This window comes from Mus musculus, chromosome 1 (assembly GCF_000001635.26).
Source record: "Mus musculus strain C57BL/6J chromosome 1, GRCm38.p6 C57BL/6J".
Classification (NCBI taxonomy): domain Eukaryota; kingdom Metazoa; phylum Chordata; class Mammalia; order Rodentia; family Muridae; genus Mus; species Mus musculus.
Window position 1 is genome coordinate 37,834,729 of NC_000067.6, and position 20,835 is coordinate 37,855,563.

The 20,835-nt window shown below is 40.3% G+C and overlaps 1 protein-coding gene across 22 annotated transcripts in view; it reads right to left on the minus strand.

Moving 5' to 3' along the window:
- Tsga10 (testis specific 10) overlaps nt 1-20,835 on the minus strand; it is a 111,857-nt gene that overhangs the window by 80,159 nt on the left and 10,863 nt on the right. For 18 of the 22 annotated variants that reach the window (XR_865225.2, XR_003954349.1, XR_001783692.2 and 15 more), the window contains 7 exons: nt 20,517-20,645; nt 14,503-14,718; nt 7,727-7,792; nt 6,457-6,624; nt 5,771-5,929; nt 694-864; nt 530-607 (listed from right to left, as the gene is read on the minus strand). Coding sequence is in view for 18 of the 22 variants with exons in the window: in XM_006495822.3 (XP_006495885.1) it covers nt 530-607; nt 694-864; nt 5,771-5,929; nt 6,457-6,624; nt 7,727-7,792; nt 14,503-14,718; nt 20,517-20,645 (987 nt within the window). In the remaining 4 variants the exon portion in view is untranslated. The other 4 variants (XM_030252667.1, XM_017319576.2, XM_030252666.1 and 1 more) reach the window with 4 other exon arrangements.

Genomic DNA, 20,835 nt, shown 5'->3' on the forward strand with positions numbered 1-20,835 from the left:
TAGCTGTTTCTGTGCCTGAAACACTGCAAATACATATCTAGAGCATGTCAAATGCTTGATATATTCATACTTGGCAATATTACCTGTACCTGAACATGGAAATCAGAAAAAAAGAAAATGTAGCCAAGTGTAGTGGTACCGATACTAAAATGCCGATACTCAGGAGGCTGAAGCAGAAGAATCACGGGTTCAAAACCAACCTGGGCTGCATAATGAGACCCATACACCACCCCCAATACATAAATCCCAATTAATTAAAAATAATATCCCTGAGACTATATCCTAAAAATAAAAACAAAAGATCTTTGCAACCAAATACACCAAAAATAAAAAGCTGTGACCCCTGTTTCTAGAGGAGACTAACTGTGTGAACAGGTGACGTAGGATTAAGGAAATAACATATCATGCAGACCACCTTACGTAGTTCAGGACTGCAAACACAATCGTAGGAAACTACAAGAACTCTTCCTAACACAGTACAAAGAGACAGGGAAGCACACAGGGAGTAGGAGCAAGGGTTTTGTTTTACGTTGTGAACTGTGCACTCCAGCTCCTCTATCCGCTGTTCCAAGTGAGCCTTCTCGTTGAACGCTGTCTCTTGAGCAATCTGTTTCAGACACAAGCACAACAAAGCAGGCTCAGTGCCCCTGCCCCCATGCTGTACCACTGAAGACACACACAACACTGACACACCTTGAGCCTTTCTCTCAGACTGTCTCGCTCTGTGGTCATTCTTCGTAGGTCAGTGAAGGCTACATCTCTCTCCGTCTCTACCCGACGAAGAATAGCATGTGCTGTGGTTGACTTAGGAGACTTACAGCTTTTCATCATTTCTCGTCGAAGTCGAGCAATTTCTTCCTGTGCCTATGATAGAAATACATAGAATTTTTAAAAAGAGAAACTTAAATTACACATACAGTATATCCAGGTTGTTAAAACTGAAACCAGAATAATATGCAAGCAGCAAGTAAATAAGGACATGGTTCAAGAGTTCACAAATGAGTGCAAGCATACGTGTGTGTGTGTGTGTGTGTGTGTGTGTGTGTGTGTGTATCATGTGTTTATAGTGATATTCATGTATATGTGTGTCTTAGTTAGGGTTTCTATTCCTGCACAAACATCATGACCAAGAAGCAAGTTGGGGAGGAAAGGGTTTATTCGGCTTACACTTCCATACTGCTGTTCAACACCAAAGAAAGTCAGGACTGGAACTCAAGCAGGTCAGAAAGCAGGAGCTGATGCAGAGGCCATGGAGGGATGTTACTTACTGGCTTGCTTCCCCTGGCTTGCTCAGCCTGCTCTCTTATAGAACAAAGACTACCAGCCCAGAGATGGTCCCACCCACAAGGAGCCTTTCCCCGTTGATCACTAATTGAGAAAATGCCTTACAGCTGGATCTCATGGAGGCATTTCCTCCACTGCAGCTCCTTTCTCTGTGATAATTTCAGCTTGTGTCAAGTTGACACAAAACTAGCCAGTACAATGTGTATATGTGTGTGTAGCTAAAAAATAGATTTGGTATGTTCTACTTACCCACTGTGAGATACAAATTTGACTTCAACACACCTCAGGTGGAATATCTGTCTAATGACCACTCCACAGTGCTTATCTTTCTTTCTCTATTTTGGCTATATCTCTTTATAAGCTATTTCTATGTCTTGGGTACATCTGCCCTGATAGGACGTTCCACCAGTCCTTACTCACAGCCCAACATGGTCTCTGAACACTTACTCAACAATTCTGAGGCCTCAGATCTGCTGCACATCTACAGATGATTCTTTGCTTCCTGACTCTCAATTTTGATCGTTATCTACCCAGCTGGTATGTTGGTTTGTCTATGCTTGGCCCAGGGAGTGGCACTATTAGGAGGTGTGGCCTGGTTGGAGTAGGTTTGTCACTGTGGGCATGGGGTTTAATACCCTCCTAGTTGCTTGGAAGTCAGTATTCTGTTAGCAGCCTTCAGATGAAGGTGTAGAACTCTCAGCTCCTCTTGCACCATGCCTGACTAGATGCTGCCATGCTACTGCCTTGATAGATACTGGACTGAACCTCTGAAACTGTAAGCCAGCCCCAATTAAATGTTATTGTTACTAGAGTTGTCTTGGTCATGGTGTCTGTTCACAGCAGTAAAACCCTAACTAAGGCAGAAGTTGGTACCAGGGACTGGGGTATTGCTACCCCATGTGATGTGATTGCCCTATCATGTGATAGGCCTGACAATGCTTTTGTTTGGAAGAATGTGGATTTTGGGACTTTGGATTTGGAAAGCAGTGGAATCCTTTAGGTGGGGCTATAGGCTAATCTACTAGGAATATGGAAGACTTTGTTGCTGAGAGTGATTTGAACAGTGCAGACCTGGCCCAAGAGGTTTCAGTGGAGAAGAATTTCAGTATACAGCATAGAAACTGTTTCTGTGGTATTTTGGTGAAGAATGTGGCTGCTTTGCCTTTGTCTGAAGAGTCCACCTGAGGCTAACATAAAGAACTTTATATTAATTGCATTGACAAAGATAGTCTCAAAAGAGCCCAACAAAGATTGTTCTCTGGTTAAGTCTCATGAAGAGCTTTTTGAACAAGCAGAGCAAGCATAAAAAGGAAAAATACGAAGTGTATGGTTCAAGTAATAATAAAGGGGCACTGGGAAATGAAATGGACTGAAGCCTCTGTTCACAGAGCTAAAGAGATTAAGGGTCTGGTGATCTCAGGGCATGATCCCACCTAGCTAAGCTTATTGTGTGTGTTTGCAGTTGAACAAGGAATAGTTTTGACTTTTAATCTGGAATGAAGTACAATTCAGAAGTGGAGAGCACGCTTGTGATCCAGATCTTGAGGCTGGAAGACACAGGCTTTTGATCTGGATCTTGAGGAACAGTGGCCATGAAAAGCTCAGGTCCAGGCACAGTGGTACATACCTTGAATCCCAGGAGACAAAGCCAAGCAGATCTCTGAGTTCAAAGCCAGCCTGGGACAGAGCAAGTTCCAAGTAAAGAAAAAGCTTAAATCCATGCATGGTAGTATAGACCTTTAATCTCAGCATTCAGGAAACAAAGCCATGCAGATCTCTGAGTTTAAGGTCAAGCTACAGAGCAAGTTCTAGGTTGGCAGTGAAAGAGCTGGTAATAGACTAAGGGGAGCCATGTTCCAGGCCCAGCAAGCAGAAGAACACAGCAGCTTTGGCTATGTGGCTCAGGCTTTAGAGTCAAGCATAGAAGGGACTACTGGGACAACCGATGCTGGTTATCTGGAACTAAGAAATCAGCAGTATTAAGAAGAGACTAGCATCACCGAGGTGAAATTTTCTGGAAAGTGTTTTCTGAGAGCACAAAGAAGGTGTGTTCCATAAATTGCCAAGGTTGTACCTTGTGGTACAGCTGTACTTGGTAATGTGTAAGAGTCACTCAGGTGGTACTGGTTTTGAAGACATGAAGGGATCATGAAGAACAACTGAGGCTTGACACTGTGAGGCCATGGAAGGCTATTGGTGAAGGTGCAGCCTCAGTTGCATTTGACAGCCCAGGACTGAAGGGGCTATGCAAAGAGGTTGAGGCTTGGCACCATGAAGAGAGCCTATGAGAGCTATTGGTGAAACTTAGTTGCAGTGGAAGACCCCAATGTATTGATGATGCCAGTACCATAGTATGATTGCAAGAAGAGCAGCAGCAGTGGAGTGGAGTCAACTAGAGCCTAGAGTGCTACAGAGGGCAGAGCTGGAAATGTTATCCAAGCCTCTTAGAGGACCCCAGAAAATCATATGTGGACTCCAGACATTGAAACAAGAAGCTGGGAAGCTAAAGTTGACTTGGAGACTCGAAGATGTTAAAGATGCCAGAGCTATGGAATATCTGCCAAGGAAAGCTGCTAACAGGAAGTGGAACCAGCCCAGGAGAAAGAAGTTTGTTGCAGCCAACAAAAATGAAAAAGGAATTGGAGATCTAAAGACAGCTTTGACATCAGCCTTGGAGATGCAGAGTTTCTTGTTTGCCCAGTTGGTCTCCTGTCTTAATTTGGGGATTAGAGTTAAGTGATTGGATGAATCTCAGAAGAGATTTTGAAGCTTGGACTTTTATCATTGTTGAGACTGCTATAGACTATTGGGACTTTGGAAGTTGGACTAAATGTACTTTTTATGCTATGGCTAGATATGGCCATCATAGCCTCATGTGTTTGAACAAGTCTATGGGGGGCTAGGGAGTGGAATGTGATGGTCTGTATATGCTTGGCCCAGGGAGTGGCACCATTAGGAGGTGTGAACTTGTTGGAGTGGGTGTGGATTTATTGGAGTAGGTGTGTCACCGTGGGTGTGGGCTTTAAGACCCTCATCCTAGCTGCTTGGAAGTCAGTCTTCTCCTAGCAGCCTTCAGATGAAGATGTAGAACTCTCAGCTCCTCCTGCACCATGCCTGCCTGGATGCTGCCATGCTCCTGCCTTGATGATAATGGACTAAACCCCTGAACCTGTAAGCCAGCCCCAATTAAATGTTGTCCTTTTAAGATTTGCCTTGGTCATGGTGTCTGTTTTACAGCAGTAAAACCCTAAGACAGATGGTCTCTTGGTTTCAAAAAAGGATATAAAATGTCTCAATATCTATACTTGCCCTGCCTACAAGATAGATGTGCAGGGATGAATATGGAGCAGAGATTGAGGGAATGCAACCAATGACTGGCCCAACTTGAGACCCACCTTATGGGAGAGAGCCAGCCCCTGACACTATTAATGATACTCTGCTATGCTTACAGACAGGAGCCTAGCATAGCTGTCAGCTGAGAGGCTTCATCCAGCAGCAGATAGAAAAAGATAGAGACCCACAGCCAAATGTCAGGCAGAGCTTGGGGAGTCTTGTGGAAGAGTTGGTGGAAGGATTGAAGGAGCTGGAGGGCTCAAGGACACCACAAGTAGACCTAGAGTCAACTAACCTGGGCCCATGGGGGGGGGGGTCACAGAGACTGAACCACCCACCCAAGAGTATGTGTGGACTAGACCTAGGCACCTACAAGCATGTAGCAGATGTGCAGCTTGGTCTTTGTGTGGGTTCTCCAAACAGCTTCAAGTGCTGGCTGTCCCTGGCTCTGTTGCCTTTGGATCCCTTTCCCCTAGCTGGGCTGCCTTACCTGGTTTCAGTGGGAGAGGAGGCACTTAGTCTTTTTTGTTTTTTGTTTTTTGTTTTGTTTTGTTTTGTTTTTTTGAGACAGGTTTCTCTGTATAGCCCTGGCTGTGCTGGAACTCACTTTGTAAACCAGGCTGGCCTCGAACTCAGAAATCCGCCTGCCTCTGCCTCCCGAGTGCCGGGATTAAAGGCGTGCGCTACCACCGCCCAGCTTTTTTTTTTTTTTTTTTGACACTTAGTCTTAATGAGACTTGATGAGATGAAACTTCTCTGAGGAGAAGGGGAGTGGGAGGTTGAATGGGAGAAGTGGGTGTGAGGGTAGGTCTGGGTGGGAAGGAGAGAGGGGGTGCCATTGGGTTATAAAGTGAATAAATTAATGAATGAATGAAAAATTATTACATTGAAAAACAAAAGAGTACCTTGAGAACAGGGCTGTGGATGTAGCCCAGTGGTAGAGTACTTGCCTAGAGTTCACAAGGTCCTGGGGTTTGATTCCCAGCACCACAATAAAAGAAAAGGAAAAGAGAATATCTTAGGAAAAAATAAATTCCAAGTGTTAGATTAATTTGACTGGCATGTTTCCTTGCAGTCATAAAACCTACACAAAATTATAAAGCTCTAGAAGTGAGTACTGTTGCTTATACACTCTGTGTATTTATATGCTTACCTGCTCATAAAGGAGGAAGGTCTTGTCTCTCTCAGATGTGAGAACCTTGACGTTGCCCTGGATTTCTGCCAAATGACGTTCATATTTTTCCAGCATACACTTTAGCTCTTCACGGTCTCTTGCAGTTGACTTCAAAAGCTCTACATCACAGTTTGCAGCCTAGAATTATTATTTAAGATATCTCAAGTTCTTGCTTTACTTTTTGCTGCTGAGACAGAGTCTCAAATAGTTCAAGCTGACCTTGAACTCACTATGAAGCCAGAGCTGGCCGTGAATTCCTGATCCCCCTGCCTCTGGCTCCCAGGGGCTGAGAGGATACTCGTGTGCAGTAGTACTCCTGGCTTGAGATTTTTTTCTCTTACAGCCCTGAGGAGACAGTGTGGCTGCTAGCACTGCAGTCTCTCCTCAAGTGCCATCACCAAGGAATGAGGAACAAAAGCAAAACCGCCTTCTACAACCCCATCCCAAACTGCACCACACTGGTCTACTTAGCGCCCTACCACAACTTTCACTAGGAATAAAGAGCTTTGTTGTTCGCCGAGCCATCAGAGACCTGTCTCCCAACCCCTTTGATACTGTAATTCATATAAAATCACATTAGTTAGTCCCAAATTAGATAAATCAAATAATAAAAGTCAGAACTTGAGAAACAAACAAAAAGATTCAGAAATGTCCTCCAAACCTACCCGGGAAGTTGGCGATGGGCGTCTCGGACTCTTAGATCTATTTCTCATCATTTTTCTTAAATTCTGAGCTTCAGTCTTATAATAATCTCTGTCTGCTTCTAAAGTCTTGACAAAGGAATCCAGTCTAGAAGGAGATGTATTTTGTGCCTTTTCAGTCTCTAAAATTATCTTGCCAAGGAGGAAAAAGTTAAGCAATTATTTTAAGCTAAATTCTTTTAAAAGTAGAAACACAAAGAAGTCTTCAAAATATTAATATTTTTAAGTAGAACATGTAAAAACTTATTTATTATTTTTTTAAAAACAACACACCATTTTTAAAACAATGTTTACCATTTTGGTGTGCTTTATTTGAATAAAACACTATATTTAGTTAATCATTTGGAGAAGAATATATATGTTGTTATATATTATATGCTTATTATATATTTTCTTAATATCTAACATATATAATTATATACATACATACATACATACATACATACATACTTACTTACTTAGGGATTTCAGAAACATGCAGACCTGAAGTAAATCTTAGAATGACTGACTCTGGAAATCTTTCCTATTACATAACGTTTCAGTATTCTACGTTAGTTCACATTTGTTCAATACTTGTTCAATGAATGGATATGCTAATGAATCCTGAACAGTTCATAGATTCAGGAGCCTTGCTATGAGCTCCCATTCACACGGACATTTAGAAAAACTTTAAAAATGTTTTTATATTTGTTTTATGAAAACTAAGAAAAAGTTGACATGTTTCAGATGGTGTCTTAAGTATTTTAAATAACAGATTAAAATATTTAAACAGAAGACTTTTCATTTCATGTTGTAAGATTAATACAACCAGTATCAACTGGTACTGATAAATAATTTATAACTTAAAAATATCAATTACAAAGGCATAAAATTTAAAGTATAGAAGAATGTACCTTTATATCAAAAATTAAAAATTCTGAAGCCATTTTAAAGCTAGGAACAATTAGAAAGCTCTTTGCTAAAACCCACCAAAGGTTATTGTCACTGTCTAGAAGAGGCAGGATGGCACACTCTGGGATGAGGATGCCCACAGACCTCTGTTATAAGTGTTAAGTTCAGAAAACAAAATGTTTTACTGTTCACAGAGGCACGAATCAAAGGGTATATTTAATTCTTTCAGTAGCTTACTAATTAAATAAAAATGACTGCTGACCATGTATTTATGAAAAATGTACTTACAGACTTAAGCCTTTGGATTGTATCTTCTAATACTGTTATATTATTTTGTACTTACGGACTTAAGCCTTTGGATTGTATCTTCTAATACTGTTATATTATTTTGCTGGCAAATGAGTTCAATCTGAAAAATTTGAAATTCTGTCATTTATACTGAAGATGCTCCCCTTAAAAATAAAAGCATTTACACTGAATATTTTAAGCAGAAGGTAACCTCTCCCTCATGCTTGCCTACTTTCAGCAGTAAAGGAATCCAGACTTTAAAAAGGGGTTCCTTTACCCATTGTTTTCCATAAAGTATTAATTTATCAAATTGTACAAAATTTTATCATTAACTGAATCAAAATGTTGAGAGTAACTATAGTTCTGATGATTATAACAGGAAAGCAATACAAACCTGGAGTGAAGTATTTTCAAACTCCCATTCAGTCTTCCTTCTCTGATGAACTTTTTAATGCGCTACTTCACTCGACCCACAGGATACTTTCATGTCAGTTTTATGATTGAACATTTACTCACTCCATTTTACAGTACAGCTATCATCTATAGCTATATAAGTAACACATCTATACCATATGTTTCAAAACAAGTGATGTTTTTATTACAGATACTAAAGCTCTTTGCTTAAAGGCAGCAAATAAGTTCAGTGAATATATTTATAATTAATGAACATCAGATTATTTTCTCATTATCCTGAGCTAAGATAAACAGGTTACAATTTACATTAGAATTTCCTGGGACAATCAATTACCTTTGCTAGGATCCATGCACAGGGCCTCACAAACACTAATTAAATGTTCTATCAGTAAAATTCAATAAAACCCCATCCCACTTTTCTTTATTATCCTTCTAAGACTCCTCTAGAAGTCAGACTATAGTTTATAAAATATTAGGGGTCCTAATGTTTGGAAAATAACTTATAGTTTGTATATACTTTGTACAACAATGAATTATTAATTTTCAATGTTTTATTTTATGCTACTGTGATGGGTATTCTTGGTTGTCAACTTGACAACACCTGGAATTAACTAAAACAAAAGCAGGTGGGGACACCTGTGAATGACTTTTCTGAACTGAATCATTGGAGTGGAAAGACCCACATTTCATCTGGATCTTCTGAGATGGGAAGATATACTTTTAATCTGGCCACACCTTCTGGTGGCAGCCTATACAAGGACATGGAAGAAAGAAGTGCTTGCTCTCTGCTTGTTTTCTCTGTTCACTGGCGACCAAGGCATTCCTTGTTTTCTCATTCCTACATCTTTGGTATTCTGGCACCTACTGAGGACCAGCTCAGGCATCCAGCATCGGGGACAAAGCAGCTACTGGATTCTTGGACTTTCCATTGGTAGACACATCATTGGAGTAACTGGACCAAAGCCTGTAAGCCACTCTAATAAGTCCTCCTTTCTATATACAGATTCATTTTATTAGGTCTGTTCATCTAGAAACCCTGAGTAATAGCTTACTGTGTAGACACTAAAAAGACATAACTCTAGTATAAATGTATAAAGATTTTTGTTCTTTCTTCAGTATGAAAACCCTGTAAAAACAGAATATACAGTGTGATACTTCCTCTAAAAAATGGAAGTACACATATCCTAGATACAGATGAAACTTAACCAATAATATGTAACCAAAAGAGAGAGTGAGAGTAGCTCCAAGTGTGAGAGCAGTAGGTGTTATTTCCTTCTTCATAGTGTTCTAGGTGAACCGAAACCTTCTTGAACCTTTCTAGGCAAGCAATCTACCACTTACCTATACCTACAAGCAACCTACCACTTAACTGTACCTACAAGCAATCTCCCACTTACCTATACCTACAAGCAATCTCCCACTTACCTATACCTACAAGCAATCTCCCACTTACCTATACCTACAAGCAATCTCCCACTTACCTATACCTACAAGCAATCTCCCACTTAACTATACCTACAACGTTGACAATTTACAATAAACATATAGAACCTTTATTACAAAAGTGCTAAGCCTACTCTGAAAATAATTATAGCTGGCCCAAAGAACAAGTGTTAATCCTGTGTTTTTACTTTCCTAACAACTGGTTAATGGCTGCTTACTGTGTGCCTCCCTGATAGTGCGATGCCAATTCATGCTGGGAAACACAATAATGCAACAAGACACAAATTTCTGCCCCAGGGAGTTTACAATCTAGTTAAATAGAGAAAGAAAAGATGATAGTCAAAATATATATGAAATACTGTCTATGTCACCAAAAGAAAACACAATAACCATTCATATTCTAAGGCTTTTGAGATTATTTTAAGACTTTATTTTATGTATATGAGTAATTTTGTCATCATGTACATCTGCACACAAGTAGAGGGTCAGATCTTATAAGGCTATAGTTATAAATATTGTGAGCCACCCTGTGGATGCTAGGGATTGAACTCAGGACCTCTAGACGAGCAGCTGGTGCTCTTAACCATTGAGCCATCTCTCCAGCACCCAAGAGATTTTTTTTAAGCAAACAAAACAGTTAAAGATTTTTGAATTTAAGGACACCTAATATTCCATCTGGGAAAGATAAATGTGGTGGTTTGAGTAAGAATGGCCCCCACAGGCCATTTGAATACTTAATCACTAGCAGAGAGAGTTGTTTGAAAACATTTGGTGTGGCTTTGTTGAAGCAAGTGTGTCACTAGGAGTGGGCTTTGAGGTTTCAAAAGCTCACATCATACCCAGCCAGCCTCCCCTCTTCCTATGGCTCGCCTCTGCTCCCCTCCCTGTCCCTGCAGATCAGGATGTAGCTCTTAATTATCTCTCTAGTGCCATGCCTGCTGCCATGCTCCCAACCATGGTGACAATGGACTAGACACCCTCTGAAACTGTAAGCCAGCCCCAACTAAATGCTTTCTTTTATAAGAGTTGCTTTGGTCATGTTGTCTTTTCACAGCAATAGAACATTGACTAAAATAGATTTTTTTAAGTTAAAATAAGTTAATTAAACATCAAGTTATATAGCATATTGACAAAGAAAAGCAGAGCTAAGGATACTATGTTTATGGAAATCAAGACTGGAATTTGAAACAGTGCCCACAGAAAGGCATCCTTGAGCAAGGTTTAAAGAAAAGGGCACAGGAAAATCTGGGTGAACATCCCAAGAAAAGGGTAGTTACAGCAGATGCTCACGGGGAAAAGAATACCTAATGAGTCCCAATGAACAGTAAGTTGGCCAGTGCTGCTGAGGCAGAGTGGAGGAGGAAACAGTGTGCGAAAACGCTACACACAAAATAAGGAGGGGCTGGAGAGCCAGCCCGGCAGTTAAAGGTGCTCCTGCACCCACATGATGGCTCGTAACCATCTCCAGTTCCAGGGCACCTGATGCCCTCATCTAGCCTCCATGTGCATAAGGAACACACATGATACACAGACACACATTCAGGCAAAATAATCATATACATAAGATAAAATAAATAACTGTAGAATATATTTTTAAAAGCAGGATAAGGATTTTTCAAATATAAATATTAAGTTTTACACAGTATTTTCTATATGGTAAATTCAGTTATTTTGGCTGATTGAATGCCATGCAAAGGTAACAATAATGAAAGGGTATCAGAGATCTAGTTCAAAAATGGTCCCATGTGAACTGGGGAGAGTCAGGTTCCCCAGAGATGAGCCTCCTAACTGCTCATCTAGTACCAAGTGGTCATCCCTAAAATATGCACATACAAGCAACACTAAATGGACTCAGTGGGCTGCACTTATGTATTTATTCCCAAGTATGTGTGTATGTATGTATGTAACAATAATAATTAAAACAAGGAAGACATAGGTTTGAAAGGGAGTAGGATGAAAAGGCATATGGAAGGAGCAGGAGGGGAATGAGATAAATGTAGCTCACATATATGATATTTTCAAAGAAATTAAAACATTTTAAAGTATACATGCTGGGGCTAGAGAGATGGGCCAGAGGATATGAGGGTTTGCTGCTCTTGCAGAAAATCTGTTTTCAGTTCTCAATATCTACATAGTGGCTCACAACCATCCACAATTCCAATTCCAGGAGATCCAACACCCGCCTCTGACCTCAGCAGGCAGTACAAATGTACATGCAGGCAAAGAAGTCATGCTCAAACATAAATAACTAAAGTAAAAAGGAGCTCTTATGTTAATACATTCTATAATATCTCATATAGAATGCATTAAAATTTAAACACATTGGTGCCATCTTAGAAAATGTCTTTTAATTAAAGTCATAATTTAGTTGTATTCAGCTTAATTGCAAATGCCACAGAGTATAACAGCAAGTCAGTTTTCAGAAATTTATGGTTTAGGTTACTTTTCCTTAACATTATTACTGTTAAGTTGAGTTTCCAAAAAATTTCATATGTCTGTCTGTGTCTCTCTCTCTCTCTCTCTCTCTCTCTCTCTCTCTCTCTCTCTCTCTCTGAGAGACAGAGACCCTAACATGTATGGTATAAAAAACTAACAATAGTAAACTTTCAATTCCATTCTTCACACTACAGAAAATCATAGTCAACTGCCTGGAAAGCTGCTATATTAAATCATAAATGGTAACTCAAGCTGTGAAGACAAGCAAAGGCAAAGAGCAGCAGTTTTATGTGTGCTCAAAGTCTAACACTGCTGTGAGAAGACGGGGTCAATGCCGCTCTGTCGTCCTCCCCCCAAGAAGGTCTTCTATGCAGCACTGTGAACTGTGAACTCACAATCCGCTTGCCTGAGCCTCTCCAGTGCTGAGATTACAGGTGTGTGCCGCCACACCCGGCCCTAGTGAGTCATTTTAAAAAGCAGAGATGGTGGAAATGTGCACTGCAGATTCCAGCTTGTTATCACACTTGGATCACAGGTTTAGAAAGTAGAGGTCAATCGCTTCTCGGCCTTTTGGCTAAGATCAAGTGTAGAAAGTAGAGGTCAACTGTTGTTGTACAGAAGACTCCTGCTGAGGGCCAAGCACTTCTGCAGGAAGCTATCTGAGAAGCAAGTTTTCTAGTAGCAGTTAGCTTATGACTGCAATCTGACCATGACCTTTCTTACAATTTCCTGAGAAACTGGACCACAACCACCACCTCACCTGAAAAAGTCTGAAATCACTTAGCTTCGGAAGTAGCTTGTTACATAGCAATAAAAGCACAGTAGTAAAGACTCAAAACAGTTTAATTGGAAGAGGTTATTACTTCATGAACATTTAAAAATATGACTAACCAAAATAAATTCTTCTCAGTGAATAAACGTAATCCTATCATTAGCCTTAGATTCTACTTGCACATGTTAGAACATGTGAGGAGACTGGAAGAACAGAAGCATTCAGCAATCAAATTAGAAACTACTTCAAATTCTACCCCCAAACTCAGACAAGTGTGTATCATGATAATCCTAAACCTACAATGCACTGCTAATGCAAAGGACGAGGACAACTGTGTGGTGTCCACATCCCCAAAATGGTCTTGCACCTTTCTCTTCTCCCTTCTTCCCTACAATGTCACTAAGTGTTGCTTTCCCTCTTCAAGGCACCAATCCTAAAGCCACTCCTCTGGTTTACTGTGACTTCTCACATTGTCTCTCTGACACTACCCCACAGATGCTTTTCTCAAAGGCTCAAATAGCTTTCCAATTCTCCAATGTAGCATAATTCTACATCATACATGAATATCGTTTTTCTAGAAATATCCTTTTCTGAGCCAGGCAAAATTTTCATATTTAATATTTTTATTTTCAAGTTTCAATTATTTTCATTTTTACTTAAAGTCTACACTTTATCATTCAGAGGCTTTCCATTCCTGGAGTTCTTTCTTTTAACATCAGAGAATTTACCCTGACCTACCCACTCCCTGCTCCCATCTGGTCAGTAGACCCTAAAGAACCCTTTAAAATAGATGCTTTCTACAAAGAGCATACTCTGGGTTGAAATTCAGCCAGTCATGTTTCCTCTTCACTCTGGGAAGGAGTCAGTTAATTTTTAATATGAAGAATGAAAGACAGTAAAACCTCAACTTGACAATGTTCACAGTCAAGATGCAGATTGTACTCGGTTAACCACTAAGCTATGCTTGAAAGGTCAAAATAAACTAACAAGTTTATGGGGAAATATTGAAAATATACACACTACTTTTAAGAGACCTTTAACACTTGTGTGGTGACCATGTGGTGAACATTATTACAGGCTAGAGATGTGCTGTTCTGCTGCTCTCACTGGGAGGTCTAGGACCTCCTCTAGGCAAGAGCTTACAGGTAAGTGTTCTCCAATTAAAGGAATAAACTGTGTGTTGAAAAATGCAAAGGTAAATTTTAGAAGTTAAATTTATAGCTCTTGATGTGATAAAAAATCTTCCTAAGCAAAAACTAAAACTCTTAAATCAACCAAGATGAACAAATTAGCAATATAAAACATTTCTCATTTGAATAAAAGTCAGTGATAAATCACTCTGTAAAAATTAACTAGAGTCAGGCATGGCACCTGGAATTCCTGTTCTCAGAAAGCCAAGGGAGGCAAGAAGATCCAGAGTTCAAGGCAAGCCTAGGCTAGGGTGCAAGACCCTCTCTAACAAAGGCATGGGGATTTATCTGTTTATGCAAAGAGAAGAAGTTGGGGAAGCAGAACAATATTGTATATACAGACTATTCTTGCTTTGAAATTTTCATAATAGCCTCATAAAACTTAGTGGAAAATATGAGCAAAAAATTATAAAAAAAATAAAGTATGAGAAAAATATAACTTCATCCTTATGATAAATTTAAATATGTCAAACTAAAAGGCTTCCAAATTATATGAAAATTTCACTTTTCCAATTTACTTTTAGAATCACATGCTTAAAGTACAACTAAGATATAATCAGTGGTAAATTTAGTTACCTTTGCTTCTTCAAGTTCCTTGTCGGCAGTGTCCACCACAAAATTTTTTTCTTTTTGTAATTTCTCTGCTAGTTGGTCAAGTTTAATCAACTCTTTACAAAGGTGCTCATTGTGGTTGGCTAAGTCATCTACTTGAGTGCTTACCGCCTCTTTACTATCCAAGAGTTTCCTAACATATTCTTCCAAGTCATGATTTGTCTGTTTGAGATCTTCAATCTGTTACAACCAAAAGGAAGTAATCACGTTAAAAGGATCCCTTAGCTTCCTTCTGAGAAAAGCAATCAGGTGTTAGAATCAGAAAGAGAGAGTTTGCTTAGCTGGCAAGAACACGTAACTGTACAATCTTGTGTCTTATTTATTTTGTACCATGTTGTTACCAATCTGGAAAACCACTAAGTGAAAATACTAATTAAATGACCAATCAATGTGGTAAGGATCAAATCTAGGCCACCAAGCAGCCCTGCTAAGACACATTCCTAGCCACCAAATTATTTTTTCTTAATAACTGCATCTTTCATGTCAAACCAGGTTTTTTAATAGAAATACTATTTTTAAAAATAGTTTTTTTGCCAGGTAGTGATGGTGTATGTCTTTTATTCCAGCACCTGAGAAGCAGAGGCAAGCAATAAGCAATCTCCAAGTCTAAGGTCAGCCTGGTCTACAGAGTGAGTTCTAGGATAGCCAGGGCTACACAGAGAAACCCTGTCTTGAAAAAGAAAGCAAAGCAAAACAAAATTAGTACTTTAAATAGCTTTTTAAAAATACTTGAAGTTATTCTTTGGGAATTTCATACAGCATATACTACACTGCAGTCACACTCACCATCTCCCAGCCCCTCCTGGATCCCACTCCCACATGTAACCTGTACTGTTGTCTCACTATATACAGCTCTTCAAACAGACTATTAAAAGAACAACCAAACTGCCAGACACGGTAGCATATGCCCATAGCCAGAGCACTCAGAAGGCTAAGGCAGGCTGATCATGACTTTAAAACTAACCCAGCTACATAAACAGACCTTGTCTCGAGGGGGAAAAAAGCCAGATAATTATCTGCAGTAAAGAAATTAAAGTTAATTTTAATAATTAATGACATTTACTCCCCAAGAATCAAACTTCTGGGGGCTGGGATGAGGGGTTCTCAGAGAGGAAACAGGGAAGGGAAATAATATTTGAAATGATAATAAACCAAATAACCAACAAAAAGGAATCAAACTTCTACTTGCTGTTTAAAACTCTGTTAACTCTTTAGAAAAGTCTTTTTGAACACAATAACTTACTTGCCTAACTTTCTTATCTCAGCTACTCTGATTGATAGTGTGCTATTTTTAATATGCCATAGGATGTGAGTGTTAAACAACTACAATTCATCTGTCTTCACAGTTCTGTTGTGTGGGTTTTTCTGGACTGTTGTGTGTGTATGTGTGTATTCACATGTATCAGCAGACAGGGGTGAAAGGAAAGTGTGCACATGTGTATGCATGTGGAAGACACAGTGTTCTCTTTAATTGCTCTCCACCTTATCTATTGAGGCAAGGTCCCTCACTTTAGCTCGATGCTCCCAGAGTTGCCTCATCTAGCTGGCCAGCTGACTCCTGAGTGCCAGGGTTAGCAGAAGGCCGCTAGCCTACTCAGCATTTGCATGAGTGCTGGAAATCTGAATGTCATTCCTCATCTTGCATAGCAACCCCTCCACCTACTGAGCTGTTTCCTCAGCAACCCTCATGCTGTGAATGCATGTGGTGTGTGGTATGCACATGCTCATGTGTGTGCAGGCCAAAGACAACCTCAAGTGTCATTCCTTAAGCACTATCTACTTTGGCTTTTTAAAGACAGGGTCTCTCAGTGGCCAGAGTACCCCAGGGAGATGCCTGTGCCCACCTCACCAGAGCTGCAATTACAGGCAGAATTACTACCCCGCCTGGCTTTTTCACACAGGTTCTGTGGTTTAAACTCAAGTCTTTGTATAAGCACTATACTGACTGAGTTAACTTCTCAGCCCTTTCTTAGTATTTTATAAGATGTATTAAAATCATTTATTTACCTGTCCTTTCCACTGCTTCTAAGCAATACATAGAACTCCTTTATGCATCATGAATTATGTATTCTGTACACCATGCTCATTTTATTGTTAAGTGGATAAATAAAACAAATGGATCGTCAGTAAATACATAGATACCCTCCTTGCCCCTGATAGTAAGCCCTGCTTTTATTCAATCCATGATATAAATGTTTTAGAAGAGGCAGGTTGGGGTCCTCCATGCCTGGAATCTGGGGTGTGTGTGTGTGTGTGTGTGTGTGTGTATCACTCTGTAAGCTCCAATGGACTTAGTTATCTAGCTCATAGGCCCTGCTGCCTGGAACACTCAGGGACTCTCTTAGGGCAAAATCTACTTAGTGCTTCAGCTTTCCTTAGCAAATATCTCAGGTTCTTCAAAACTCCAAAGTCCTGAGTTCTTTACCACAACTTGGGATTCACCTTCAAAGCTTCATGCAAAATACACTGAAGGACTCCCCGTAGGGAATTTGACAGTGCTATTCACTGCTTCACTTCCCAGACTTTGGTCAAAACTATTGGTGTAAGCTGCCAAGATAACTAGATTTCTTACATTCTGCATGCTTCCAAATTACTATGTAGATGATCTCATGTTGTGTTGCCAGCTCAAGAACTGGGAGTCATGGACCACAGCTTGAGTAGCCTCTGAGTGCCTGTACACTGGAAACCCTTCCCTAGGTTGCCTCATTTAAAAGACACCCCTGAGGCTCTCTCAAAGAAAAATCTCTCAAATGGCTTTTCAGTTCTGCATCCTGAAGCCTTTCATGAGTCACGCCTCCCCTCAAGGCACCTTTCCTATTGCCCTAGTGCAAGGTCAATGGGTGGCTCTTTAACAATTTTAACAATTTGCCCACTTGCCTGTGCTGCAGTTTTAAACACAAGGCATGCTCCTAAACTGCATGCTGTGCATATCTTCCTTCTGTACTTCTTGTCCCTCATTATAAAGCTGGCTGCACACAGTAAGCGATAATCATGCTATAGACTGAATATTATGCAGTCTTGAAATTTCCTCTTCTGAGATCAGGGGCCATAACTCAATGAATAGAATGCTTGCTTAGCACGAGCAGGGCTCTGGTTTGATTCCCACCACCACACCAAAAACATTTGAAATTTCCTCCACCAATAAACTAGCTCATTACCTTTTAATTCAGCCTTACTCAAATGTTCCTGACACAGGCAGAATGGGCTGGTTTACATCTTGGTGGGCCAGGAAGCAGAGGGCAAACTGGAGCCATGGGCAGCTATGACCTTTAAAGGCCAATCCCTAGTGAGCTACTTCCATCAGCCAGGCCCCATCTACTAAAACAGCGCCACAAGCTGGAGACTGCCCACTCAAAACAAGAGCCTGTGAGGAACAATCTAGATTCAAATCCTAAGAGAGGCCTTGTGAGGAGAAATAAAGTCCTGACTCTGCTCTAACTCTCCTCTGACACCTCCCTAAGAAGAAGGAAGTGCGCCTCTGACTACAGGGTGGGGCAGATGCCTTGGTGCCTGTGGTCTCTACTGACCTCAGAGACTACGCACCTTCCTACTACCTGATGGACATGAAAGTCTTGGTTCCCTACTTAGTTTCCTTTGTTACCAACTCTTCTTAGGGATAGACATAAGGAAATGAGGTCAAGAAGAGGCACAATTGAGGATCTCTGTAGCCACCTGGAAAGGATGAAAGTCTAGACTCTATTTGGCTTATCCTGGCAGGAAAGGTCTATAGTTTTCTTTTAATCTGCTTGTTTTGAAGCAAGCAGTTATTAGCCATCTGCCTTGTATTTCTCTGGGAATTATTTTTTTGAGTTCACATTTTTATGTGTCAGCTTATATATGGATATTAGCCATTTAAAAAATGATAACCAAGATACAATCCACAGACTCAAAAAAGATAGGCATAGAGGAAGGGACACACAGATGGTCAGACAGGCACACACACACACATACAAACACAGACACACTCACACACACACACACACACACACACACACACACGAATCTCCCTGGGAGGGGGAAATGGAATAAATATTAAAGGCGAGCAGAGCGTGGGGAGCAGAGTGTGAGAATGGAAGGCTTGGGTGGGGTTTGGGATTTAGGGAGAGAATGAGAGGAGAGACAAGTGGGACTGAAGGGCATTAGTAAAGTAACACTAAAAGGGCTTCTAAGGATACTCAGCTACATCCATAGATCAATGCCATCTTCAGAGAAGCTTCCTCCTGCAGCAGGCAGATACAAATACAGAAACCCATAGCTGGAAATTATGCAGAGAGAGAGAGAGACCATGGAGCACAGAGCTCTACACAAGATGTCTTCATCAAATCCCTCCTCTCAGAGCTCAGGGAACCTCACAGAGATGAAGCAGCAATCACAGAGCCCACGGCAGGTTCCCTGCAGCACAGCTTCAGTTTAGTACTTTATGGGCTCCTGACTGTGACAATGAAAGGTCTGGCTCTTGTGCCTGCTCTTGGGGCTCTTTTATTCTTCTGTTGGCTTGGCTTGTCCAACTTTCAATATGATGTGTTATTTTATGTTATTATATTTTGGATGTTTTATGTTTTGTTGTTATCTCTTAGGAGCCTGTTATTTTCTAGTGAGTGGGTCTGGATGGAAGAGGAGGTGGGAAGGAACTGGGAGGGTAGAGGGAGGGGAAACTGTATTCAGATTATACTGTATGAGGACAGAATCTGTGTTTACTGAAAGGGAAAATAGCATACACATTTCACATCTCACGTGCACAGCCTGAACTTGTATTAACTAGGAGGGAACAGAAAGGAAAAGTTGAATCCACTTTATCTTCCCCAAAGTCCCTGCTCTCCCACCTCCAGGCAGACAGTCTCATGGAGGCTCTGGCTGGCCTCAAACTCAATATGAAGTCTGAGTATTACCTTCAACTTCTGAACCTTCTGCCTCTACCTCCTGAGTGCTAGGAGTACAGGCATGTTCTACTATACCCAGTTTGTATGGTGCTGGGATCAAATCCAGGGCTCTGTGGATGCTAGGCAAGTACTCACCCAACTGAGCCACATCTATGCCTGGAAGGTCTGTTTTAAGTGCCTTTATTATAGCACTGCTAGATGGGCTCAAACCTGTAGCACAGAGCACTATATTTAAATCCCTGCTAATTTGGAAGAGATTCTGTTTGTCATTTGCTATCTAAATCATCATAATTATTTAACCACTTGGAATTTCACAGAAATATATATCAAAAGAAATGACCACTATTTCACGTGGTTGGAAATGGCTAAGTAAGATTCTGCATTAAAAAGCGGCTGATGGGAGGCTGGAGAGATGGCCCAGCAGTTAAGAACTCTTCTAGAGACCCTAAGTTCAATTCCACGCAACCACATGGTGGCTTACAACCATCTGTAATGGGATCTGATGCCTTCTTCTGGTGTGTCTGAAGACAGTGACAGTGTACTCATATACATAAAATAAATAAATCTTTAGAAAAAAAAAAAAAAGCAGCTGATGTGCCTGGCAAGGGTTCATCCCTGTAACTCCAGAATGTGAGGCTAACACAAAAGTTTTGTTATGAGTTGGTGACCAACCTGGGTTATATAACAAGATCCTGAAAGGGGGAAAAAAACTACATGATACATAACTTTCACTCACTAACTCTGAATCAATTATATCAAAGTGATTATAAAAATTGAATAAAGCCAGGCAGTGATGGTTCAGGTCTTTAGTCCCAGCATTCAAGAGGCAGAGGCAAGAGGATCTCTGTGAGTTCAAGGCCAGCCTGGTGTACAGAGAGAATTCCTGTACAGCCAGCACTATTACACAAAAACGCTGTTACAGAAAAACCCTGTCTCAAACAACCAACCCTCCCCTCCAAATTGAGTGATCTTAGAATCATTAGATTTAAACAAGCTCTGAATTAGTAATTATTTACTCTATATCTTCTTGTTCTAAAATAAACCCACATGCCAAATTAATTAAGAAAAGTATTTATTAATATATAAACCAAGGCTAACCTGTAATTTCAGTGTAGAGATGAATCTATCTTGGGTTCTCACTTCTTGTTCTAGTTGGAAAGTATTCTGGTTTCTTCCAGCTTCAGAAACTGGAGCCCCAAGACCAAACTGATGTTCTTTGGTGTTAACCTAACAAAAAGAATGAGATATAAGAATGAGCTCTATTTAAAACAGAGCTGTGACTTCTCACATCAGTAAGTTTTGAAAACTAGTAACAATCCATTTCGTTCATATTTTCTATTGTTCTTAACTTTCCATCAGTAAAGCAGAGTTTACCAAGCTGTCTTTTCTTAATAAAAGCAGTTAAGGGTGCTTACGC